Source organism: Stereum hirsutum (assembly GCF_000264905.1).
Source record: "Stereum hirsutum FP-91666 SS1 unplaced genomic scaffold STEHIscaffold_15, whole genome shotgun sequence".
NCBI lineage: Eukaryota > Fungi > Basidiomycota > Agaricomycetes > Russulales > Stereaceae > Stereum > Stereum hirsutum.
Window position 1 is genome coordinate 677501 of NW_006763145.1, and position 25529 is coordinate 703029.

At 52.8% G+C, this 25529-nt stretch overlaps 8 protein-coding genes across 8 annotated transcripts; 3 read left to right on the forward strand and 5 right to left on the reverse strand.

Moving 5' to 3' along the window:
- Positions 1–60: 60 nt before the first annotated feature.
- On the reverse strand, positions 61–4365 carry STEHIDRAFT_160934 (DNA repair protein; the record flags this gene model as incomplete). Its single annotated transcript, XM_007308458.1, has 8 exons — positions 61–1395; positions 1453–1611; positions 1679–2016; positions 2081–2319; positions 2385–2444; positions 2512–3636; positions 3699–3796; positions 3865–4365. The coding sequence occupies 8 exons, from the start codon at positions 4363–4365 to the stop codon at positions 61–63; spliced, it is 3855 nt and encodes a 1284-aa protein (XP_007308520.1).
- A 1040-nt stretch (positions 4366–5405) lies between these two features.
- On the reverse strand, positions 5406–8859 carry STEHIDRAFT_149484 (uncharacterized protein; the record flags this gene model as incomplete). Its single annotated transcript, XM_007308459.1, has 7 exons — positions 5406–6668; positions 6743–7055; positions 7113–7567; positions 7629–7876; positions 7937–8176; positions 8304–8369; positions 8430–8859. 7 exons carry the CDS (start codon positions 8857–8859, stop codon positions 5526–5528), a joined length of 2895 nt encoding a protein of 964 aa, XP_007308521.1. The 3' UTR covers positions 5406–5525.
- A 317-nt stretch (positions 8860–9176) lies between these two features.
- STEHIDRAFT_160936 (uncharacterized protein) lies at positions 9177–11345 on the forward strand (the record flags this gene model as incomplete). The annotated part of the gene is made up of 6 exons (XM_007308460.1): positions 9177–9716; positions 9828–9909; positions 9970–10613; positions 10667–11085; positions 11148–11206; positions 11275–11345. 6 exons carry the CDS (start codon positions 9177–9179, stop codon positions 11343–11345), a joined length of 1815 nt encoding a protein of 604 aa, XP_007308522.1.
- Positions 11346–11592: 247 nt separating this feature from the next.
- STEHIDRAFT_124526 (uncharacterized protein) lies at positions 11593–13365 on the reverse strand. Its single transcript, XM_007308461.1, has 5 exons — positions 13175–13365; positions 12903–13028; positions 12374–12557; positions 12101–12255; positions 11593–11979 (listed from the first exon to the last, which is right to left on the reverse strand). The coding sequence occupies exons 1-5, from the start codon at positions 13212–13214 to the stop codon at positions 11861–11863; spliced, it is 624 nt and encodes a 207-aa protein (XP_007308523.1). The 5' UTR covers positions 13215–13365; the 3' UTR covers positions 11593–11860.
- Positions 13366–13813: 448 nt separating this feature from the next.
- STEHIDRAFT_65229 (DUF1014-domain-containing protein) lies at positions 13814–14458 on the reverse strand (the record flags this gene model as incomplete). The annotated part of the gene is made up of 4 exons (XM_007308296.1): positions 13814–13919; positions 14023–14093; positions 14183–14245; positions 14327–14458. The coding sequence occupies 4 exons, from the start codon at positions 14456–14458 to the stop codon at positions 13814–13816; spliced, it is 372 nt and encodes a 123-aa protein (XP_007308358.1).
- A 3193-nt stretch (positions 14459–17651) lies between these two features.
- STEHIDRAFT_34270 (uncharacterized protein) lies at positions 17652–17813 on the forward strand (the record flags this gene model as incomplete). Its single annotated transcript, XM_007308240.1, has 1 exon — positions 17652–17813. A coding segment is annotated over one exon (162 nt), but the record flags the coding sequence as incomplete, so codon positions are not given.
- Positions 17814–18902: 1089 nt separating this feature from the next.
- STEHIDRAFT_84779 (glycosyltransferase family 4 protein) lies at positions 18903–20950 on the forward strand. Its single transcript, XM_007308462.1, has 6 exons — positions 18903–19012; positions 19071–19187; positions 19270–19671; positions 19764–19929; positions 20033–20846; positions 20901–20950. The coding sequence occupies exons 1-5, from the start codon at positions 18955–18957 to the stop codon at positions 20835–20837; spliced, it is 1548 nt and encodes a 515-aa protein (XP_007308524.1). The 5' UTR covers positions 18903–18954; the 3' UTR covers positions 20838–20846; positions 20901–20950.
- A 95-nt stretch (positions 20951–21045) lies between these two features.
- STEHIDRAFT_160940 (uncharacterized protein) lies at positions 21046–24363 on the reverse strand (the record flags this gene model as incomplete). Its single annotated transcript, XM_007308463.1, has 3 exons — positions 21046–23749; positions 23793–23980; positions 24040–24363. The coding sequence occupies 3 exons, from the start codon at positions 24361–24363 to the stop codon at positions 21046–21048; spliced, it is 3216 nt and encodes a 1071-aa protein (XP_007308525.1).
- Positions 24364–25529: the final 1166 nt, after the last annotated feature.

Genomic DNA, 25529 nt, shown 5'->3' on the forward strand with positions numbered 1-25529 from the left:
ATATATGTACACGAGTATTCAACAGCCCGGAAGAATGAGGAAGGATGATACACAATTCGGTCACTTCAGCGAGAGAGAACCACCAAATCTCTTTCGGACGGCATGATCTAGAATATCCTTCACCTGGCGGTACGCCGACCACCACGCTCTACCATTCATCTCCTCCACACTCAATTCATCCGGATATCCATACAGATCCTCGTCTTCGTCGACCTCAACATTCTCTGAGGCAGCCCACCGTCGCCTCACTTGCACCGCCCACCACCTCATCACATCCACAGCTCTCTCTAACCCTGTAGCGCCCCCGCTCTCAACGCATCTCAACAAGAACTTCGCGATATTATCCACATCCCTGTTATGTGGCGCGTAGTCCTCAAACTCCCTCACCCAGTCCCCTACCAACGCCTGTACGTCTTCAGCCTCCCACACCCGCGCCTTGCCATCTCCACCTTCGTCTGCGGCACTCCTCTGCGTCATCAACATCGGATGCTCATCGAACTTGGCCTTCGGGGGCGGCCTCCTCGGCGGATGCGTCGTCGGCGACCTCCAAATCTTCGGCACCACCTTCTGCGCCTTTAACGGCTTAACAGGTTTCACAGGCCTCAACAAACCGTTCTTCAGTGCCCTCGCATTCGCTAGTTCCTCTCTCTGTATATCGATGGGCAGAGAGGCAAAGACATCTGGGTCGAAGCCTAACTGCTTGAGTTCCTCGGGTTTGACACGTACTCCGGATGGCCCTGCGCGCGGTACTGTCGGGATACCGAAGAGTCGGCTCTTAGTGGGAGAAAGGATGGGTTTGGTCGTCCCTGGCGCACGAGGGGCGAGCTGACGAGTGATACGACTGAGGTTTGCGACGGTGGCGCTGGTGCTGACGGGTTTGTTGAACGGGCCTGCATCGAAATGGGGCTCTGGATCGGTGATTAAGGGAGAGATGGAACGTCGCTTATATTCGGCCTCGAGCTCTCCCCTGATTTGAGTGGGCAGAGCATCGAAGACGGACATGTCGACCTGGGAGAAAGAGGGCAGATCTGGCTCTGGAGGACGACTGAGATTCGATTTATCTTCCTCGGCGGGTTGTGGCTGCGACGAGGCTGGCTGAATCGTGATGTCAGGGACATCATCCTCTATGTCTTCTGCGTTCTGCACTGGAGGAACCTCCTTAGGTCTGAAAGGAAGACGAGCTTGACCTGGTTCAGGCGCTGCTGTGGCGTTATTGGGTTCAAGTTTCTGAATCTGTATACCGAGACCCCGGAGTTCGTGTGGCGGAATATTGAACGATTTGAGCAGTTTCCATGCTTGAGCGCCGATCACCTCGTCGTTCGATGTAGCTCGACCATTTGCGCCAGCGAGAGGGGACTGTTTGTTGAACGTCAGGCACATGCCATGGCCCATGAACTAGACGAAATTAGATACAATCAGATGGCTAACGAAGATCGAATGTGGAGAACATACCTTGGGAGGCTCAACTGGAGCAGAGGGATCACGTTTCATGACTTTCATCGTAATAGATTTCCCTTTGACTCCTGCATTATCCAACCTTCTCTTGACCTCCTCAGCCATCTGGTACACGAATGCCTCTGCCTGTTCTTGGCTTTCGAACCGTATCCCGTACTGCACGTGATAAGCACAGCGTCAGTTCCGGCACTCCAAATATTACAAACAACGCGAACGGACTGACGTTGATCTCACACGAAACGCTCTTCCTCGGCTTGTCGCTCTCCAGCTTCCTATCATCAACTCCCCTAATCGCCTTATAGAGCCTCTCTCCCGTCCCCTCGCCTAACGCATCACATAGCAAGGCCTTGCTTCTCTTCGCCAGCTCGCCCAAGTTCGTCGCTCCGAGCTTCTCCTGAGCCTTATCTTTCGTCGACCAACCGAATCCATGTAAGTCCTGGATGTCCAGGGTGGAGAGGAGGTCCAGGATGGCTTCGGGGAGGAGATGGTATGAGCCTGCTGGTTTGGCTCGGCGGGTGGCGAGACGCGCCATCATGATGTTGTGAGAGATGCCTATACTGACTGTCGAGTTAAGAACGAAGTGTGAGTGCTATGATCAGGCATTCTGGAACGTTGGGAAGTATACCTTCGCATCGTGTGGCATCCCGAACCTGAGCACGAATGACCTCAGCTAATTGCTTAGCAGGATCTGAATGGTCCGAGAGAGGCTCATCGTCCAGTGTGTCCTCTCCGTCCAGAGGTATGACCTTCATTTGTGATACGGTAGAGGTGACGTCAATAAGGGCTTCGTCAACCGAGACGGCCTGAAGGTCATCAGCATGGGCCATGAGAATAGTGTAGAATTTGAGCGACAGTTCCTTGTATCTGTGGGAGTGAACGATCAGGTCTGAAGGCTCGCTTGATGCAAAGTACGCAGAGACCATATATACCTCTCGAACTCGTATGGTATTGTTTGAATACCCGGACAGAGTTTCCGAGCCTGCTGCAAGCTTTAGCGAAACACTGTCAATTTTCATTGTTCGCGCAGAAAAGAGGATCGAGAGGTAGACGGCCTACCTCATCCCATTCTTTATCCCAAACTTCCTCGCCTCATAACTCGCACTGGCGATCTCGCTCGTACTGCCCTGTCCACCCTGTGCACCCTGCGAATGACAAACCACGACCGGTTTCCCTTTCATCTCCGGACGGTCCACTAACCCCGCCGACACGAAGAACGCATCGAAATCGCAGTGCATGATCACCCGTTCCTCGTCTTCGCCCGCCTTACTCTTCGCTTTTCCCTTTCCCTTCAATGTATTCTTCAGTACGAGCTCCGCACCCCTCATGCTCACATCCCGCTGCCTTCCCTCCTTCTTCTCCCCTACGCCCAAATCTCCTCGGCCGTTTTCTTCCCGACCACCTATCCCAATCCCCACCCCGACCCTCTCCGCCCTCTCCTGCGCCTGCCCCACAAGCTCCTTCAACTCCGCCTTCCAGCTCGACAAATGATGCAACCTCGAATGCTTATAATACCCGCCTATGAAATCCTTCGAGACGGACGTGTGGGCCGCGCGCCAGGCGGGGTCGGACATTGCGCGCGAGGCGGCGGTGTTAGATGCGTGGGCGGCGTAGGAGGGGAGTTTGGAGGCGTGGGTTGGGGTGAGGGGGTCGGTCGAATAGGGGATGTGGGGGTCGGTTGGTGGGGAATGTTTATGAGGAGAGCGTGAGTGTGGTGATGTCGGCAAGGTGGGAGTGTGGCGGGTTGGGGAGAGTAGGGATAAGGGTTGGGTTTTGGATTTGGAGGGCGTTCGAGGTGACCAATGTTGTTGTGATGGAGGGATAGTCGCCGTTTGACTCACACTTGTGTGATCTGATGTAGAAGTAGTCCTATGCCGATCGGTTTTCACAGAGCCAGACGAGTCACCAGAATCCCCCCTAAAGCGTGGCACGGGTCCCGCTTTCGAGTACGAACCACTCCCAGACGGGGCCTGAGACCCACCCGCAAAACCAATCAAAGACTTCTGCGCGGTCACCCGTCCCTGCGAAGCCTCCATCCTCTCTTCGGGCTTATATATGAAGTCTCCCCAAGGGAGTAAAGTCCCGATTTGCGCGCTACGGACGAGCCATTCAGGTCTTACGACTTTCATGTGCTTGAATTCTTTGATTTTGGCGGGGGTTAGGGTGCAGGTTATGATATGTGTTCTGTCTTGTGTGTGTGGTGAGGAAGGAAGGGAGGAAGGGAGGAAAAGGAGCGGAGAACTTACACAAGGGATTTACGACCCAAATAGGCGTGGTATTCGCCACCATGTTTGATGATCAGTTTTCGCAGGTCTTGTACGGAGGGCTCTGTCCATCCGTTTATCTGTCAATGATATAATCAATTCATCGTCAAGTTCGGCTACTGCGAACGAAGGGAAACTCATGACATACATAAATAGCCAAACCCTTAAAAACGTGCCGCCTCCTAATCTCCCGACTCGCCTCATCGTCATCTTCATCGTCAAGCTCGACGTTCTGCAATTGCAGCTTCGCTCGCTTCCGCGACATGTATTCGCCAAAATCGCCGAAATGGGAAGCTCCGTAGGTGTTCGTGTCGTCCATGTATGAAGAGCCATCCCCACTAGTCAAATCTCTAGGGGCACGATGGGAAGTAGGTGGTAAGTCGTCAGGTTGGGAAGAGTCAGAGAGACGACGTTTCCTAGGCTGCGTGCTGGGTGGAGGAACTTGAGCCTGAATCAAGCCATGAAGAAGTCCAGAGGTCGAAGGATCAGCTTCGTACTTGAGATTCACATCTCCAGAGTGTACATGTGGGATGTCGCCGGGCAAGGTAGCAGTGGCTAGTGCTTCGATGAAGGAAGGATCATCAGAGCCGAACATGTCAGATGAGTTGGTGGCATTGCTTGGGGGAAGTTCATCGTCATCTTGCGGCATAGATAGGTACGACACGGACAGCGCGTTACAATAAGCACAAGAACAAGAGCCTGTAAGGATTCGTGAAGTCCCTCTTGCGAATTGCAGAGGCGTCAATATAGAAAGTCCACGTTCACCAGTAAGTTTGAGATGAAGGTGAGGTAAGTTGAGTTGAGTAGATAGGAGGATGAACCAAAAGGCACGGAGACGCTGAAACAGAGGCCGGCGGAGGTGAAATTCAAACAGCTTCTGATCCTAACAAGACCAAACACTGTATGATCGACACCACACCGTCGATCAGCGTGGCGAAGCGCTATGAACAGGGGTTCCGACGTTCCTTCATGGTAAATTCAATGCCCGAAACGAAATGGAGGTTAGATATACAACAACGAAAATAAGGGGATCAAATACATCGGGGGAAAGTATAAGTACAATTCCATCTATTCATCCATCCACGAACATCGCCACCCGGGCCACTGACACAACCTCTACCAGCCCCCTTCCCCCCGATATGCGCCACTCAACGCGAACGTCAACTTCATAATCTCGCAAACGCTTCCGCTACTACACTATACATGCTGAACGAGGAGGAAAATGATCTGGAACGTCCGGATAACCTACACTCGGAGTCAAGAGTAACTGTTGTTAGTATGCAGTCGACTCACGTCATAAAGCAAGGCTCGGATCACGGGCATAAGAATTATATCAGATTGGCAACCCAGTCTCAGAAGGGAAGGGGAAGATGCATGCGGACTCGCCACCAGTATCCAAAGCGGGTATGTGCTGATTCTTTTGTCCGGTGGTGAGGTGTTGTTTGACCGAAGTGTACTCTACCCGCTGGATTCGATTGTTGTTGCTATAATTATGCTTTATATATTTATCTACCTCTGTCGTTGGACTCTCACGCATGGGTAAATACTAAGGTCATGCTACCGAACACACAAATGCAATTATTCGGAGGTGAGACGAGATATCGACAAACGTAGAAGGCATGGCAGAGGCAGCAGGCAAATAGAATAGGAACTGGATAGCATGTCGAACGAAAGTGAAGGGAATCGGGGCAGGCAAGAATAGCAGACAGATTTGACATCGAGCAGTAAGTAGGGCAAAGGGAAAGGGGGGGACAGAATATACTAAGATGCTTAGACAGGGACAAGAGACATTCACCGCTGTCCATGTACTTACATGGGACTATCTGCTTCGACGTGTTGACTGATGAGGAAAGTTTCTTCGTCGTTGTCGTTGTCGTAAGCAGCCGCAGGATCCTTCGGATTGAGCACGTCCGAATCGACCCAGGAGTAGCTGTTCGAACCGAGCGCGAAAACAGGCTTTTGTGCCATCACTTTGGGAATGGTCTCTGGACGTGGATGCTCGTATAGAAAGTCGTTGGTGCGAAGGAGCTGCCTATAGAGCTCCCGGTCAGATTCTCCGATAACTCCGTAGTTCGTGCTAGAGCATCCGGAAACATAGATCGCGTAGCGTGGATGGACTACGCCGGGGAGGGGACGAAGCTTCTCGGGCCGGGCGGAGACCTTGAATTTGGAAGGGCTAGCAGGCGGCGCTCTCGTCTGCGGGTAAGAGGCCGATACCTGAGGGACGCCCTTTCGTCCATCGGCTGTCTTGCTTTTCTGAATCACCTTCTGGGCCGCAGGCTTGGCGTAAGTCGGGATTGGGCTCTGCACACCGAGATCCATGACGATCGTGATGTATGGGCGATTATCGCCCTGTGGAAACGTGCCCTCGGGCTCGGGATGGAAGAAGCCTAGAGCTTCAGCATCTATCTCGTAGTTCCCAGCTCTGACGCGTCGTTTGACCTGCCAGAAAATGGCGGACATGACCCACGAGCTGAGCTTCGCGTCCCAAAGCAGAATGGGAGTGATGAAGTCGATGAAGCTTTCGCCGTTCCGGCAAGTGTACGCCATGCCTCGAGCAAAAGCTGCGAACATCGAGTGCGTGTTGAGTATGTGATCGTCGGCGGACTTGGCGAAATGTGTGAACCGAATCCATGCGTCGCCGAAGACTTCTTCAAACGTCTTTCCATCGCAATTCGCAGGCTTGCTTTTGAGGATCGCTTCAGCACGAGCTGCTGAGAATAACTGTCTTATGAAGTTCACAACGCGGCAACCGAAGCTGAAAAGGAGGGTCTGCTCATTGGTCGCATTCTCCGCTACGGCGCGGTCGTAGGCCTCGGTGACGAGCATACGAGCGACGACCTCTCCCCGTTCACCTCGGTCCAGAAGGCCGCTTTGCATATGTTCGAGGAGAATATCGAGGAACGCTGTCCTTCTGTTTTGGCGCCAATCATGTAGTTGCTGTGCGGCAGCCTAGAAACTATCATCAATACAGGCTCTACAGGAGATGGCTCTCCGGGATACAGAGAGATAGATGATGGACGTACCTCCGCTAATATCGGTTCGCTTGAATAACCAGAGCGAAGGTATTGACGATGTGTAGGGACTGAATAGGCGAGGCGCATGTGGCTTGCGACGAGGCGCGCTTGCGTGTCCATCGCTCGGTTCCCTTCGACATGTGGTTCATACTGCAGGCAGAGTCGTACATCCACCACCGCCAACCGTCCGAGCTCACTGCACTCCTCAAGTGGTTTCCCATAATTCATCTTGTGGAGTAGCTTACTGCGCACAACACCGAGGAACGAACGGATGGACCGATCCATATCTGCGTCTTTGATCTGGGAAAAGAAAGACCAGAAGCTGTATGGTTGATGTTGAGATACGATTCCGAGTACGTGACTGATGTTAAAAACTCACAAAGGACGACCAAATCGGGACATGAATCGCACGTCTGCGACATCCCGCCGGGTGTAAGTATTCTGCTTGACACGGATATCAGGAGCACAATCGAAGGGAGTTTCAGTAATGGGGGCTTGATGCGCTCCACTCTCTGTGGCACGAATGGATTTCGTAGCCTCCCGTGGAGGTGCGAAATCAGCGACATGAGAAGTGGTCGAAAGAAATACAACGAAGAGTGCACAGCGAACATAATCACTCAGAACCGAAAGTAGGAGCGGGTAGAGAGTATCCATACTCCCGAGGCACTTGGTCGAAGTCAGCGGATGGGCTTCGTCAAAATATAGGAGGACCTTGACGCTCGCTGTCAGGTTGTCGACCACAGAATCGAGGGTGAGAATGAGCTGCGAGATCTCTTGAATGGCTGCATTTTTGATCACATCTATCGTGGTCGCCGTGCTTTCCAAAAGAAGAATCTATAATATGAGTGGATGCCTAGGTCAGGAAAGCGAAAATAGGGAGCGTCGAATAACTTGCCGAAGCCGCCTCGATGACGCGCCCATAGAACCCATCGCGTACAGCTTTGTTCTCTAGGTGCTCCCGCCATATACCTGCCAATTTCTCTTGAGGGATTTTGGGACCCTGGTAAAGGGCTTCGAGCTCCTCCTTCGCCAATCGAAAGAGACACTGGAGGAAGATATGGTAGCGCTTACGAGCACGGTCCTTATTGTCTGTAGCAAGCATGTAGTCACGGACGGTAGGATCAGGCAAAGGATACGCCATGGCTAGTGGAAGAAGCGTCTTCGTCAATGAAGGTAAGCTTTGGTGACGACGGCGAGACTCACTCTCGGACTCCTGGTCAGAACGTAGGTTGAAAGGAAAAGTAAAAACGAGGCGTGCCGTCTCGTCGGCCATCCTAGATTTACCGGTCCCAGAGCTCTGCACCATCGCGACAGTATTGCTGTAATCGTCACTGTGCTGGTTTTCCGCCCACTTCTTCCGCTTCATATTATTAACGAGATCGTACAAGAAACCGGGATCATCAGTCATATATGGTGTCCTCCATGCGTCGCGGACAGCTAATGAATGGTCAGTAACTGAGTGAGATATAATACTTGGTTAATGAGACTCACCTCGTTCTTGTTGGTAGATTCGTCCCGGTCGGTGATTAGCTGAATCCTCCGCGGCGAGAAAGAGGAACCGGTGACTTACCAGTAACCTCCGGGTTTTCCATTGACTTAGAGACCTGAGGCCCAACGTACGGTCGTTTGAAGAAGGCTGATGGACAAGACATCAGAATACAAGAATAGTGTAGTCTCGACAAGATAGTATGCGTACCGGCGTTTCGAATGGTTTGGAATTTCCCATCTTTGAAGGCATCCAATAATGCCTCACTGATGTGAGGGCGGACATATATCGCCTTTTCAAGGAATGCTACTCGTTCTTCGGGGCCTGCGTTCGGGTTGACAGCCCAATCTGGGTGCGCGTGTAATTTGGTTTGATCGTGGTTCTTTCGGACGGCGTGAAGGATGTCAGCAGCGAGCTGCTGATTTTCGAGGGACGTGTCAACAGTATCCAAATCCCACTCCATCTCCTCAAGCAAGTCCATGGTTGCCACGTCCTTCCTAGCATGGCGGGCGGCAATGCGCGTGTCGTCGGTGGCTTCAGAGATCTGTGAGAGCATGAGATGAGGCCGCTTGGAGCCTGTGGTGTCATCGTCGTCGCGAGATCGCTTTTGAGCGCGCTGAGAGGCGGGTGAAGAAGACATTGTTTGCAGATGATGGAGGAAGGAAGGAAGGAAGATTATCGTGATCACAAACCCTCGATGTTGAGTTTGGTCGGCAATATCCGGGCTGTGTGAACTCCATTGTTTGCACCCCGGGGTCTGCCGTCAGCTCATATGGCAATTTATGAGCACGCTCTGACAAGGTGTCAAGCTTGTGTTCCGGGCCCTCTGTCTTGACGCCTATATACTCGGCGAAGGGAACTATGCAAACGCTTACAGGGTCTTGTTCTTGTGCTTATTACAACACGGTGTTCGCGTCGCATCTATGCCAAATGATGACGATGAACTTCCACCAAGCAATGCCACCAACTCCTAGGCTGACATTAGTCTCGAAATCCAGACTCAAAGATCGAGGAAGACAATCGTTCCTCTTCACTATAGAGGCTGACATATTCGGCTCTGACGATCCTTCTTTCATGGAGGCACCAGCCTCTGCTGTCTTGCCTGGCGATATTCTACATGTAGACTCTGGAGGTGTGAACCTCAAGGACGGAGTTGAAGCTGATTCCTCGACCTCTGGTGAACTCTGTCATGGCTTGACTCAGGCTCCACCACCTAGCACGCAGCCTAGGAAACGTTGTCTCTCGGACTCTTCACAACGTGATGACATCGACACAACACACGATTCTCATCATACGAACAAAGCCCTGACTAGCGGCAATGTCTCTTCGTCTTCGTATATGGACCGTTTGGACGACACGAACACCCACGGAGCTGCCTCCTTCAGCGGCGAATACATGTCTCGGAAACGAGTGAAACTGGAATTGCAGAACGTCGAGCCTGACGATGAAGCTGCTGACGAAAATGAGGAGGACAAACTCGAGATTATGAGGCGGCTGGTTTTTAAGGGCTTGGCTATACTTATATGTATGTTATGGGTTTCTTCGTTCTCGCAGCAGCCGAGCTTGACCATGAATTGATTGTATGTTAATAGATAAACGGATGGACAGAGGCCCTCCGTCCAAGACTTGCGCAAACTGATCATCAAGCAGGGGAAGAATACCACGCCTGCCTATATCGTAAATCCCTCGTGTAAGTCCTCCTCCCTCCCTCCGTTCCCTTTCTTCTCTACTGAATCAACTCCCACACAAGACAGAACGCCCATGAAAGTCGTAAGACCAGAATGGCTTGTCCAAAGCGCACAAGTCGGGGCTTTACTCCCTTGGAGAGACTTCATATATAAGCCGGAGGAGATGATGGAGGCTTCGTGGGGACCTGCGAACGCGCTGAAGTCTTTATTTGGATTTGCGGGTGGATCTCAAGCGATGTCTGCGTCCGGATCACGAAGCATTTCGGGGTTTATGGTACCACGACTGAGGGGGATTTCTGGTGATTCGTCTTCGTCTAGGTCTCAGAAAACGGATTGGCATAAGACACCACCCAAGACTTCTACCTCTACATCAGAGCACACGGGTGTGAGTGGACAGATTATTATTCCTCCCTCGCAAGAGCAACGGTCACCTCCTCGAACGCCTTCCAAAGCAAAACCGAAACCCCTATCATCGTCGCTACTCTCTTCAACGCGCCACACTCACACATCTCTAACATCGCCACATTTACGCTCCCTTCATAAACATTCCCCACCACCCGACTCCCACAATTCCCACTCACCCGGCCCCCTCACCCCAACTCACGCTTCTAAGCTCCTCTCCTACGCCGCCCACGCATCCAACACCGCCGCCTCGCGCGCAATGGCCGAACCCGCATGGCGTGCGGCCCACACGTCCGTCTTGAAGGTTTTATGGACGAGCATTATAAGCATTTGAGGCTGCATCATTTGTCGAGCTAGAAGGCGGAGTCGAAGGAGCTTGTGGGGAAGGTGCAGGGGAGGGTGGAGAGGGGTGTGGGGATTGAGATTGGTGGTGGTGGTGGGGAAGAAAGCGGCCGAGGAGACCTTGGCGAAGGGGAGAGGAAGGAGGGGAGGCAGGGGAATGTGAGTATGAGGGGTGCGGAGCTCGTATCGAGGAATTTATCGAAACGAAAGGGCAAATCGAAAAGTAAGACGGGCGAAGACGAAGTGAGAGTGATCAGGCACTGCGATTTCGACGCCCATTCCGTGTCGGCGGGGTTGGTGGACCGTCCGGAGATGAAGGGGAAGTCGGTCGCGGTTTGTCATTCACAGGAAGGACAGGGCGGGCAGAGCAGTACGAACGAGATAGCGACTGCGAGTCATGAGGCGAGGAAGTCTGGGATAAAGAATGGGATGAGGTAGGTCGTTTCTCTCACCGTTGTCGGTGCGTACAATGAAAGCTGACGGGTTTTCACTAAAGCTCACAGCAAGCTCGGAACTCTGCCCGTCTATCCAAACAATACCTTACGAGTTCGAGAGGTATAGCTAGTCTCTGCGCACTCTGCATCTGGGAAGGCTTGATAACTGATCGTTCACTAGATCTAAAGAACTGTCGCTCGAGCTCTACACTATCCTCATGGCACACGCTCAGAGTGGTGATGATGTATATGGGCCATAACCTGGAGATGATAGCGTGCGGATAGAACTTGGATAGGAATTTTTGTCCAGATTTTGTGAAGCAGAACCAGGAGACTCTTGTTGACAAGTTCAGCGTGAATGCCGACGGAATTGAAATTCAGACGGCTTCTGATCCTCACAAGACCAAACATGATCGACACGCCACACCGTCGCCCATAGTGTGGCGAAGCGTCGAACAGGCGCTCACTGGCAAGGTTTTTGACGATCCTTCATGGCAATGAACAGAGTGAAACGAGATAGAACGCAAGGGTAGATATACAGCGACGACAACAACAATCGGGGGATGAAATACATCGGGGGAAAGCATACAACAATTCCATCCATCCGTCCACCACGACCACCAATTCTACGACACCCACGACTCTGCGACAACCACGACTCTACGACACCAAGCACTAGACTGTGAGCGAGCCTCTACAGTCTGGGGGGCTTCACGACACAGCAAATACACAAACGCACACTCCCTCCCACCCTCCTCCCTCCTGGCACGCACGCTCAGAAGGCCGTCAACTTCACCACGAATATATTCGGGGCGTTATACCCCAATCGTGACTTGATATAATCGCCCTGGTCCCTACCCATCGATTCGAAGAAGAGTCTGTCGCGGAGCCAATCTGCGAGCGCGACGTTGCGTTGTGGGGGAGAAGATTTAAATCAGTATACCGTCTCGTGGCGATCCCAGTGGATAGTGCCGTGAATAGGAAAAAAGAGAGGGAAGAGGGATGGATAACTAACCAACTCTCTTATACCTCCCCGGATTCGGCGCCGGCGAATAAAACTGCCCAGGCCCGCCCCAACCTCCATTGACAGCATTCGCACGTTTAACCGTCTCCTGCAATCGTGGCGGGAGGGCAGTGAACTCTCCTTCGGTGATGGTATGTTCGGTGTAACTGGTTCGCAGGCAGATCAGTATTAGTACTCAATGCGGCTCCGAGTCATGGCATAAGGATTGAAGAGGGGAACAGTGAACAAGAAGAACAGTGGACGAGGGGAACAGTGAACACGCACTCCTTCCACATCTGATTACATATATCCCCCAATGTCACCCCATCTTCATTCTTCACGATCGTGCACCAGGGCGAATGTTCGCTTATGATTACGATTTCCTGTACGCGGGGGAGGGTGGCCGGCTCGTGGACGGCGGTGAAGGGGAGGTCGCGGTCTGCGGATTCGCTGAAGCCGCCGGTGGAGCCTGTGGGGGTGGGTGGGAAGAGAGGGGTGATAGGATGTCAGTACGAAGGACTCATATGATTGGCCATACGAGGATAGGAGGAATGGTGGGATGGGTAGGGTTCGAAATGCTATGGCGTGGGTGGCAGATAATACCAAAAATATGCATCCTGGTGGCGTACACACCCACCCACCGCCGCCTATCCCACCCACCGCCGCCTATCCCACTCACCCGCCACACATCGCACACCGCCCCACGCGTATCATCCTCAAACACATCGCCCATCAACCACACAAACGCATCACATATCACACGTCGGCCACAATATATCGCACATCGACCACCCGATCACAGAGACGTACGTACCAGTACAAAGATTAAACACCAGACTGAAATCGGGGCTCGATTTCGTCAAAATAGGGTTAATCTGCAGCTCTAGCGGCTGTGCGCTCGCAAGGAGGTAAAGGTCTGTTTGGGTCAGGACGGGGCCGTCTGTGTTTCGTCGTAATCATTAGAATCGTGGTCACCATCGTCGTTCGTTCGTCGAAGAAGTGGTGGTAAGGTCCGTGTTGTGATCGCGATCGTTGGAGGGATTAATTAGACGTAGGGAATGGGAGAGAAAATGGAGGGAAACGCACAGTGCGAGCCCGCCGCCCATTTCGGGACGTATTGAGCCATCTGTCACGGTCGTCGACGGGCGTTTGGTAGGGTTTTACTGTGGGCGAAGCAAGCTATGAAAGCTTTAGAGGCCTGAGGCCTGTTCCTTTGACTACAAGTTCAGAAGAAAGTTACAATGGGTGAAGATGGGTTATGGTGAAGATCAAAAGCAGGGAAATTGGGTGGCGAGGATTGACTCGGAAGGGTTTATAAAATATTGTGTATGATAGGAGACAGTGAGAAGAGAAGACGATGCCTCGAGGCTGCAGCGTGCGCCTGAGGTGAACGGAATCGGACAAATAGGGGCAGTGCCACCACCCCCCGAGCGTTGGTGCAGTGTTCGGAATCAGAGAATCAGAGACTTAGAGCATCATATCGATCATGCATAATCCAGTTACAGGATTACAGTACAACAACACTGACAGTAAACCCCAATACAACACTCAATACAGCATCCTTGCAAATGATACCCTCGTCGCCTCCTTTCTTTCCCCCAATGGGCACTGCATCCATCCATCCACCCTCTCCGGGAGACCCATCCCTCCTACCCACCACGAACACGCATTCGGCATTCGTAAGAGCGCGTAAAACCCGCTGCAGAGTTGAACGTTGAACGTGGCTCATGATTTCTCCCTCAACCTCTGCTCGACCTCGGCTTGTCTCTTCTTGAGCGCCTCGACCTTTTCTTCTTTCGTGGCATCGTAGCCGACTGTCGTTTGGTTGAACCTACGGATTGATGACGAGCGGGTGTTAGTGTCGTGACGCGTACGAAACGTTAAGATATGATAAGGCAGAGATGGTGGTGGATCGAAGAGTGGAGGACGCGTACGGGTTCTCGGGTGACTTTTGGAACTGCTTGTAGAGCAGATCTTTGTACTGCTGCAGGCGAAGCCCAGGACGCTGTAATCATACAAAGAAACCAAAAAGCGGAGTCAAGTCAATCTACTGGACTCGCACTATAATTTAATGGTGGAAATATGAATACGCACGTCTTGCTTGAGGTTAGGCAGCTCGCGTTCCGAATACGCCTCGAATGCACCCTTGAACCTCCTCTGAAGACACCAACATCATTTAATCAGTACTCTGCCCATCCCACTCCTTGACCACTCCACACAAAAAACAGAGAAACCGACCTCGGGATGCTTCTCGATCTCAGCCGCCTTGCTGCCCACGCTCGCCTTGTCCATCTTCGCAGTGACGACCTCCAACAAATCCAGAGCATTATCGATCCCCGTCGCACTGAAACTCTCTACTTTCTCCGGCATTCCAGGTCTCTCTCCTCCCTCTCCTCCACTCCCACCTGCTCCCTCACCAACTCCCTCACCACCCAATCCACCACCAGCCGCGATCGCTCCCGGGCCCGCCGGCTTCTCTTTCTCTGCCTTCTTCCCTCCTGCCTTCGCTGCAGCACCGCCCTTCGTTCCAGCAGCGGCTTTAGCCTTGGGCGCAGGCTTGGGTTTCGTAGGCGCAGAAGCCTCTTCCTCGGCGAGCAAACGTGCGTTCTCTGCTTTGCGCGCGAGTTCGGCTTTGCGTTTTTCTTCTTTGTCTTCTTTGGATTTTGAGGCTTTAGCGGGGGCGTCGGACCATTTGGAAGCTTCGAGACGTTCCTAGAGGGTGGTTTGTGTATAATGGGGTGATAGAAGAAATGGATAGGAGGAGGGTGGGTGGAGGATGGAGGATGGAGAGTGGATGGGAGAATATGTCAGCATGAGACCAAGATGTACAGATCAATCAATCGAGCGGGACGAATATAACGGTACAAAGACCACTCCCTGATAAAGAGGGTTGAAAAATCAAAGACCCATACCTTCTCAGCAGCAGTAGCCTCCGCTTTCTTAGCCTCGTTATCCGCCTTCTTCGCCCGCCCGGACTCTTTCTTCGCGTTTCCACCTTTGGGGGGCATCGTGTACTGTTAAGTGCTAGGTTAATCTAGAGTTATAGGAGGGGTTTGGGTTGATGGGGATGAGATTGTGAGTTGAAGGAGTGAGCACTGAGGAGAGGTAGGGAGGAGGGTGTGTGGCGAGACTGAGAGATGTCGATGGCGAGGGGATGATGACGGAAGATCTGGATAACTGTGATCTTATCAGATAAGACGGACGATCGACAGCGCTTGATACTTTTGTGGCGCTTAATATTAGGCGCCACCCTCTTCCTCTAACCTCAACCTCGTCTCGACCATGATCCACTCGAATTCATGTTTAGACTCCCCATGATCTCTAACCTACATCCCAGCGAATATTATCCGTTTCTAAACCTCAATGATCGTAATCAAGCTATTCCTAGGTCTGGAGTCTGTCTTGCTTTTGACTGAACAGTGCCAACCAAGGAGTCTAGAGCCTATGTCTCACCACCACCCAGCCCACCAGTCTCAATCATCTTGACTACAAGCCCGAGCTATATGAACCAACCATCCCAACATATCCTCTCCTTCTATACTCTCGCCGCCAGAAACCCTAGAGAAGTCCGGCTACCATCATGCCACAACTCCGACATCATCCACAGCACCAATCCCGACCACGATCCAGGACCCGAGCACTCACCCTTAGTCTCATCACTATCACGGCCGTTCACTTGACACACTATTACGGTGTGAATGGTATGCCTATCGAGCCGTCGGTCTGCGGTGGTGCTGGTGATGGTATGACTATGGATGGACTGGGAACTACGACGAACGCAATGACGCAGGATTGTGTTCTTTCTCTTCCGGGGTCGTCGATTGATATGCTTGGTGCTGGGTCTACTATGTCTACTGCCTCGGATATGGTTCTGGCTCTAGACAGTCCCACGTCAATGTCGTCTTTTGTCTCGTCGACTGCAACGGGCTCTGTCACTGCAGCTGCAGCTGCACCCTCAATCAACGAGGACTCGGACCCAACTGCAATGGTCACCCTCACGTTGGTGGAAACAACGACCACAACAACGACTCCGCCTCGCGTCACCATCACGGATATCGATCTCATTCCTGGGCTCGTCACCGGGCCACCGGTCACATCTACGGCTACTTTGACGGCGTATACCACCATTACTGTCGGCGCCTCTAACGAGATCCCGACGCCGATGTCGAATCCGACCGATATGATCACTGTTACTTTTCCTGCCTCACCTGGAATTGGAGCCGGACCTGCGTTTACGATTGTGATCCCTGTCGTTCCCTCACCCACATCAACGCCGTCCCTTTCCGCTTCTCTCTTGCCCTCATCTTCACCCTCATCTTCATTCCCAAACACCATAATAACCTTGATTCCTCCTCTTCCCTCTCCCCCACCTCCCCCACAAGCTCCACCTCCCACTTCAACCTCCGCAACCCTCTGGACCGCCCCGACAAACATGACCGACTTGGGCACGTTCGGTGTGCGGAAGTTTGCGGGGGGAAAGGAGAATATGAGGATTGTGACGGGGATACCTAGTGGGGCCAGCGCTGGGGCTACGACGACGGTGGCGAGTGGGACGGTGACGACTACAAGTTTGGATGCGACGATGACCACAGATGCGGATGCGACGACGACTACGGATGTGGATACGAGTACGACTATGGGCATTGCGACTGGGACGGCTATTCCGAATTCGAATTCGAGCGTGGGCCTGAGTGCGCTTTATGGACAGGCGACTGGGACTACGACGAGCGGTGGTGTTGTGGACTTGGATACGACGATGGGACCGAGCACTATAGCGGATCCTTCGAGCACGACGACGACGGCGCTGACACCAACCGCGACTGGGACGGAGAATGCGACGAGCGGCGAGCTCACACCTAGTGCCTCAAATGTCGATGTTACGGGTGCCAATTACACGACTTCGGGTCCTTCGACCGTGGATTTCCCCTTCAACGGCACGTTCATGAATGACGTTTCTTCTGACACGAACTCTACGTCTCTCAACACCACTTCTACCTACTTCAACACCACCTCCCCATCCAATACCTCTATCACGACAATGCAAACCCAAGTCAACGGCACCACGACATCATCTATCCTCTCGCCTCCCCGCCTCCCCATAACCCCCTGGACGAACTCCACCCCCGTCCTCCAACTCCTCTACCCCTCCAACTCCATCAACCCCGGCAACCCCTCCTCCCCCCTCGGCGGCGCCGACTTCTACGCCTCCCCGCTCTCGCCCGCCGTCCTCGCCCGCGCCAAAACCGTAACGCTGCAATACGGCGTGTTCTTCCCCGTCGATTTCGAGTGGGTGAAGGGCGGGAAGTTGCCTGGATTGTATGGTGGGAAGATGGGGTGTTCGGGTGGGGACGAGGCGGTGGATTGTTTTAGTACGAGGTTGATGTGGAGGGGGGAGGGCAGGGGGGAGATGTATCTCGTCAGTCTTCTTTTCTTTTCTCTTCCTTTATCCTTCCTCTTCGATTTTGCAAGAGCACTGACCTTGTACTCTCCTCAGTACGCACCAAAAGACAAGCAAACACCCACACTCTGCTCCCTCCCTCCCCAATCCGTCTGCGACGCAACCTACGGCCTCTCGCTCGCCCGTGGCTCTTTCACGTTCAAAGCAGGCGCATGGACACATGTGAGGCAGACGATACGGTTGAATACGCCCGGGGAGCAGGATGGTGGGATGGTGCTTGAGGTGGATGGGAAGAGGGTTATTGAGAGGGGGGATGTTTATTATAGGGGGGTTAAACCTCCTCCTCCTCCACCGCCTCCATCGTTTCCACCATCGCAGGCCAAAACGAAGGAAGGCACGAAAGAGAAGTCGGAGACCACGAGCGCAAATAAGGCGAAATCGACGACGAGCGGACCGCCGGATGGATGGAGTAGTGGTAGTGGTGGGAAGCAGGACTGTGGGTTGCTTGGCTTAGGATGCTTGCAGGGACGCGAGAAAGTCGAAGTTGCTCCGAGACGAGAAGTTGTTTTCGACACTGATGCTGGTCCTAGAGGTGTGGATGAGGCCCAGACTACGACTACGACTACTACTCGGATCGTCACTGCGACACAGTCGGTCGAGCCGGACGTCATTACGCTCGCTATTTCGGAGTGGGAGACCGTTGCTCCTAATGCGACTGTGACGACCACGACGAGAACAGTTACGAGCACCGTCACCTCGACGGCTAGCGGAGCTACCTCCACCAATGGTACATACGATGCAGAGGAGGGCACTGATGGTGGCGATTTTGTCGTTTCGGAGAATGATGACGGGAACGCGGATGCGGATGAAGAGAGCGGTGTTGGGTTTCAGGGATTGTTCTTCAGGTGCGTTCTCTCTCCCGATTTTATGATCTCCCTTTCTCCTAGTATTTCATGAGAGGAAGCTGACTTTGTGTTCTGTCGATGTAGTACGTTTTTCGGAGGACACGACGAGAGTTATGCGTCGCCGAAGGATCAGTATACTTGGTTTAAGGATTTCGGGATGAGTGCGGATGAATTCTGGTGATGGGAATCAGTGCTCGTTTAGTATTATCCGTTCACAGTGCTCGACTATGGGTTTCCAACTATTTTTTTTGCTATTATCGAATCATACCCTTTTCTCTAAGAATCGCGAATCCGAATATTTGAGCATGTATGTGTGAGATAATTGGGTGGGCCACATCACTTCTATCGTATCGAACGAGTGTGGCGTTGCGTCGTGGCATCTTGTCCGAGTCGTGGTGCCACAAGCTGTGGGTTCACTCGAACATCCTCCCATTCAGAACCTCAACCATATACCCATTGCTCGCACTCCGTTGCCGCGTAGACCCCCCTGGTTCATTATCCAGAGAAAAGTCTGGCTGCTCAAAGTCTAAGTCGTACAGACAGAGCGTTACTTGACGGCAGCCATGACGGACCCTACCCCTCGTTTGCGCATCGCGTTTATACACCCTGACCTGGGGATTGGCAAGTCAGAAACCATCCAATTTTACATCAATCATTGCTGACGTTTCCAATAAAACAGGTGGTGCAGAACGTCTTGTTGTTGATGCAGCTCTTGGTCTACAAAAACTCGGACATTCAGTCGACATATATACATCACATCACGACCCGACACATTGTTTTGACGAGACCCGGGATGGTGCGTGGTTTTATACCTTCATAAGTATTGAATATTGAGAACCGGTACTGATGCTTGTGGCTCGGTTCGCTGCGGTGGACAGGGACTCTGAGGGTGCATAACGTCGAGCCACCTTTCCCTCGAGCTATCAAGGGCAAATTCCACATACTCCTAGCCCACCTCCGTCAACTCCACCTCACCTCCCGTCTCGTACTCTCTTCACCACCATCATCATCTACACCCTCATCCAAGTCCTCACCCACAATTCCAAAGGATAACTCACTCGCGAAACAACACGACGTCTACTTCGTCGACCAACTCTCCACCTGCGTCCCCCTCCTCCGTCTCTTCGCAGGCCGAAGAGTCGTCTTCTATTGTCATTTCCCCGACAAGCTACTTGCGAATGGGGAGTTTAGTGAGGATGTGGGTAAGATGAGGATGAGAGGCGGGTGGTTGAAGAGGGTTTATCGAATGCCGATGGATTGGGTCGAGGAGGTCACGACGCGTGAGTTGTTTTCTCTTTGCACTTTGGGTTATGGAATGTGGAGGGGATTTCCGTAGAGGAGCAATAGATGCTGATTCGCGAATGTAATTTAGGCCAGGCAGATATGATTTTGGCGAATTCGAACTTCACCGCTAGGGTCTTCAAGTCTTATTTCCCTTCAATACCGGCAACTCCACGCGTCGTTCATCCTGGCATCAATCTCTCTGCGTATGATATGCAGATCGATAGGTCAGACCCGGACATACAGCAGATTAGCTCGTGCGTGTTCCGCTTTTCGGTGTGATGGTCCCATCTGTGTGGCACCCTGCCTTGCGTCGCCCCATGAACATCTGAATTTAATACTGTGCACGTCCTCACATAGCGATCGCCCAACTCTCCTCTCCCTCAACCGCTTTGAAAAGAAGAAAAACGTCGCACTCGCCATCACCTCCTTCGCCCTCCTCCGCAAATCTCTTGCCGCCTCACCCACCTCCACCTCAACATCCTTTACCAACTCCCGCCTCGTCATCGCCGGTGGCTACGACCCCCGCGTCGAGGACAATATGATGACCCTCGTCTCCCTCATCGACCTCGCCAAATCGCATTCCCTCTCCTACACCATCCTAACCCCTTCAGACTCCAAGGTCACCATTCCGCCCTTCAACACCACGCCCTCCAACCCCGACATCACCTTCCTCCTCAATTTTACGACAGCACAGAGGTCGGCCTTGCTGACTTCTCCATCTACGCTTGTTCTACTTTACACACCCACAAACGAGCACTTCGGCATCGGACCCGTCGAAGCCATGGCCTGCGCCCTCCCCGTCCTCGCCTGCTCCTCCGGCGGACCCGTCGAGAGTGTAGTCCAATTCCCAGCCTCTGAACGAACGGGATGGTTACGCGAGCCCGAGGCGGGGGTGTGGGCGGAGGCGTTGGAGGAGATTGTGGGGATGGGTGCGGATGAGCGGAGGGAATTGGGGGAGAGGGCGAGGAGGAGGGCGAGGGAGAAGTTTGGGATGGAGGCGATGGCGAGGGATTTGGAGGGCGTTGTGAGGGAGGCGGCGCGGATGGGGGAGGTAAGGTGGGGGGATGTTGTGGGGTGGGGTATGGGAGAGGGGACCGCGTTGATGGCGTTGGTGGTGATATTGATTGCAGCATTCGTAGCGAGGGATGCAGGTATTATGTAGAGGGTTGAGGTAAGTGAGCTTCAACTTACTTTCATGGTGTTCTGACTGACCAAGTGATAACAGCATTTGTTACCATGCTAAAGTTTTGAATACCATAAATTACTCATCACCCGGAGCTTCATTGTCCGCACAGTGCGCTTTGCGCTTTGAACGTATCGTACACAGAGATCCATCAAAGATATGCGGTGCCCTTGAACCTTCCAGCCACTCAAATGCCCATATGTATGAAAGGCATCCATGAAAGAAAATTTCTCTCTCCGACCGTCTCTCGCAGCCGCCCCACAGCCTTGTGCAACGCGTATGCTGCACTCACACTCTTCCCACCCGCGTTCGAATCTTCGTCCCTCATCATAAAAGCATAAACAGCATCCGCCACCCTCACCGCATCCTCATCCCGAATCGACCACATCGTCGCCACGACCGACCTGTACCCAACTGCCAACATCCCCGCCGCCACATGTATAACCTCCTCCGAACGTTTCATATCCCCCATCGCCGTCTCACACGCCGACAGAAACGCGAAATCTGCGTGGGGCAAGTTTTTACGCGTGAGGGCCGAGAGCGTGAGCCTTCCGTCTTGAAGCTGAAAACCGCTATTAGTTGCTTGGTGGGGGTCTTGGATTCCGTGGCAGGCGAGGTGGATCCAGCTGAAGCGATCGAGTTCCCTAAGGACGGAGGAAGTGGTCGCGTGCTCTCCTTTGAGCCATGAGTTGGGCATGTGCGATGTGCGATGGAGGACTTTTTCTGCCTCTCTTGTGGTCTGGGGGAGTGGCGTGTAGCCTGGGGTCGATGGCTGGCTTACGATCAAGATACCTTCGGAGCCCTGTTTGCGAGGTCTTTGAGCCGCCAGGATAGCGCTGAGACTAGGTGCGTAGGAGGACACGACGTGTTTGAAGAGGCGGGAGGTTCTGGTCTTGCGCGCGGTAAAGACCGGCAGCGTGGATAGGTAAAGCGGAAAGCAGGCCAGTTGGACACCATGTGACGTGGAGGAGTTTGCCTTCGTCTTGTAAACACTGTCCGACCGAATGAATTCAGTCGGAGACGATGATAAGGCGTATGGAGATATACTAACCGTGCGTAATATTTCGTCTAGGATAGGTTTGACCACATTCGTCCAGAGATCTCCCAAGATCCTCTCAATAACGACAATCGGGTTCGACGACGATGCTTTCGTTCTCTTCAACCCACGCCGTGAGCCAAAGTATATCCCCGAGTCCTCCAATGCCTTCAGCCATGCAGACGAAAGCTTCACCAAATGTGCACGGGTAAGATTAGGGAGTGGAACCTCGATGATGCTGTCCTCATTATCTCGTACGATAAGCGCAGTATATCGCTCGGTCTCAGCATTGATTACGACGACTGGACCGGAGCGTGCGGCTGCTCTGAGCTCAGAGAATCTCTTTGGGAGCATGAACCTCTCGAAGCCCGGTATCCTGCGTGCTCGTTCAAGAAGATCATCCTTCTCTTCTGCCAGCCGGTGGCGCGTCTGAATCCCACGTTCGACCGTGACCTCCGAGCTCGATTCGGTCACAACTTCTGTGGATGGCCCACTATGATCCAGCGCACTGAACACACCTCCTAGTCGGCCTGCGAGTCCCGGGTCGACTTCACGAAGGTCATCGAGAGGGGTCCGAAGAGAAAGAATCTGACCCCATACGATATTTCTCCCAATCTCGAGCCACTCGAGTGCCAGATCGAGCCGGTGCGAATCTATCGCTGCCGCCGCTGCGTGGATAGCCGAATATTGAACGATTTTGGTTGCTTCGTATCGGTCTTCGAGAGGCCTTCCCATCCAAACGATGGAAGGAATGAGCTCCATCGCCACTCGATGGGCATCTAGGTCATGCGCACGATGACGGGTGTAGTATGCATCTGCGCCGTGGTATGCAGCACGTACTCTATCGACGGGGCTTCCGGTCCTGTTGTTCATCGCCTCGTAAAATAAGACGATTGCTCTATCGAGGTCTTCACCCTCCCCAAAGTGTCTATATCGAATCTCGTATAGGTGCGCCTGATTGTACAGGCATAACATTTTTTCTGGAAGGTGGCCCGAGATCAATGATAGAGCTCGCTCCCGCAGTCGAATGGCTTCGTCGATGTCTGCGACATCCCCGCTTGGATTGAGTCTTCGCCACGACGGTAGATCCAAAGAGCTCAGTATTTCCTGAAGAAATCCACGTCCATCAGGCGCGAGCGGGTTTTTGCTGCTGTCGTACTGCCCGAAACCTATGAACCTGAGGGTGTGCGCCAAAGCGAGGTTGTTTAAATGGGCCGGAGACTTTTCTTCAGAAAGTTTCACAGAATCTCGGAGAGCGGCGACAGATGAATCGATGTCAACGGCGTGGCCGGAGTGCTCGAACCGAGTTAGAAACGCAACGCCCAAGGCACCCAGAACGCTGCACATCAATGGGTCGCCTTCGTGTACGAGATCAATAGCCATTCTATGAGCATCTATGGCTGCATCGAGGTCCGCCACACGATTTCCATTCTCAAAGCGCAGACGCAACGCAATCCCAAGGTCACATAGCATCGCCGGATCACCGAGTGAACCTTCTTTACTAGGTGTCCCGTAGCGCGAAAGTGATACTGCCTGCTGAAGCCTTGCTATGGCTTTATCAATATCCCGAATATCGCGTATTGCATTATAGCGGGAACGAAGACTGCGAGCCAGTCCCTTGAGACAGTGACTCTTCCCGGGTTTGTCGTCGGGCGTAAGGTCAATACTTTCCTCGTGATTCAGAATAGAGGCATCGATGTCGACGAGGTTTCCTCGTCTCTCGAAACGCTGTAACAGCCAAGAGCTGAGAGCGCACATTAACCCGGGTCGACAGGGATCGTTGGCAGATGCGGAGTCGAGTGCTTTTTGGGTTAGAACGAGCCCCAAGTCTGCGTCTGCTTCATTCGACTCGAGACTGAATCGATATTGAAGTAGTCGAAGACTACAGAGGGACAAACAGGTCTGGATTTCGCTTCCGGGTGGGCAAAATTGAATGGCTTGTTGGTGAAGCATTGAGATAGAAGATGTCTCTGGTGTCGAGGAAGTGCTGTTCGAGGGCATCGCCGAAACGGCCCCTCAGAAACCCCACACAGGTCAAATAGCATTTGCCATCATCATTGTGCGAGACTGGGACCGTCGGGAGAGCCTAGTAATGTTCCATTCTCAGCCACCCTAGTCAGATAGCAAATGCGAGTGCGGACATACCTTGATGAACAACTCCCATATAGGAAGGATCTCGTTCGGACTTTCTTCTACGCCCGTTTCTGCTTCAGATACGGAGAGGTGAGCTCTGGCAGAGACGGTAAGCCCTCTTACGAATATACAAGGCAGTCCTTCTGCAGGGAACTGGGGTGGCGGAGGCGATGACCTAGTGACGGTGCTCTCACAACCATTCCTCCAAGATAAAGTGGTTCCGTCCTCTCCGAATGTAAGTGCGATGTCGGTGTCTTTGGGGAAGGAAGCCAGAGTCCAATGCCGCATAGACGCCGCCTGTGATAAGGATAATATCTTCATAGGCGAAATGTTCATCGCGGCGTTTGGCCAGTTCGATCCAAGCGGGAGCGTACTTCCGGATGTGATCCTGGTATTCACTTCTGTTGTTTGTTTCGTCCACGAAGGCGGGTCCGTGGAGGTGTATCACGGCACCACGCTCATCTTCTGTGCAGGAGAACTCGATAAGACCGTCAACGATCGAGCTCCAGGCATCTAGACTGTGAGAAAGTCAAATACTCGTCTCCATTGTGGATGTAAAAGGTAGATGTCAATGGGCCCACCTATTCAGCGCAACTTCTGATCCCCCGTGCTTTGCTTTCATCCCGTCGGTACCATAGAATCTCGGCATGATCAGGTTTTGGGCTCGATGTGTCTCGTTGGGACCGGCGAGCTTCCAGTGAGAATTGTACTCGTGGTCTTCGAGCTGGTGGATATTGAAAGGACGATGAAAGACATTGCCTTTGAAGTATCCCATATCGCCGATTTCGATTTGATAAGGCTTCTTGGTTGCATCTCCAGGGCCCAAAATACCGACGTGACGCCCGAAGTGAGAGACTTAGGTATTCTCGTCGCAGGATATGGTACCCGTCATGAGTATATTGAAAAATGTCGAACGAGGACTCAGAGAGGAGTTGTGGTGCGATGATAATCGGCGTGGGGGTCAGGCCTTCAGGAATGGAAGCCTAGTAGACTACGTGCAGGCCACAGTGCGGGAACGTCCTCACAAATACGGCATGTCTTGCTATGCTAGCACTAATTCACTCACCCACTTGGGAGCGAGGGAAAGTAGGTCCGCAAGGGTATGCGAAAGCGTAGGGGGTACGGTGCCATGATGCTTCGCCTTTTCTTTCCTGTTTGTAGGTTAGCCAAGAACATGCCTGCCTTCGTGCGAAGCGTTCGCATTTGTTGACCGACCCGAATGACATGTTCTTGGAAATACGAAGACAGTGGTAAAACATGGTAAAACTCCTTACGGTGGTTCAAGTTGAAGGATCCCAACTTCAAGAGAAAGAAATGCTTGCCAACAACGCGTGGCGTCCCGCCAGCACCATATGCCAATGGTGGCACCCGTGAGAATGAGGCTAAATATTTATGCGGTCCTCTGAGCCCGAACAACCCCCATCTTTCGCATGATTCAAGCTCTGCAAGCGTTTGCACAAAACCAACCGTTGCTTTCATCTTCCTACTTCTTCGCATAATCA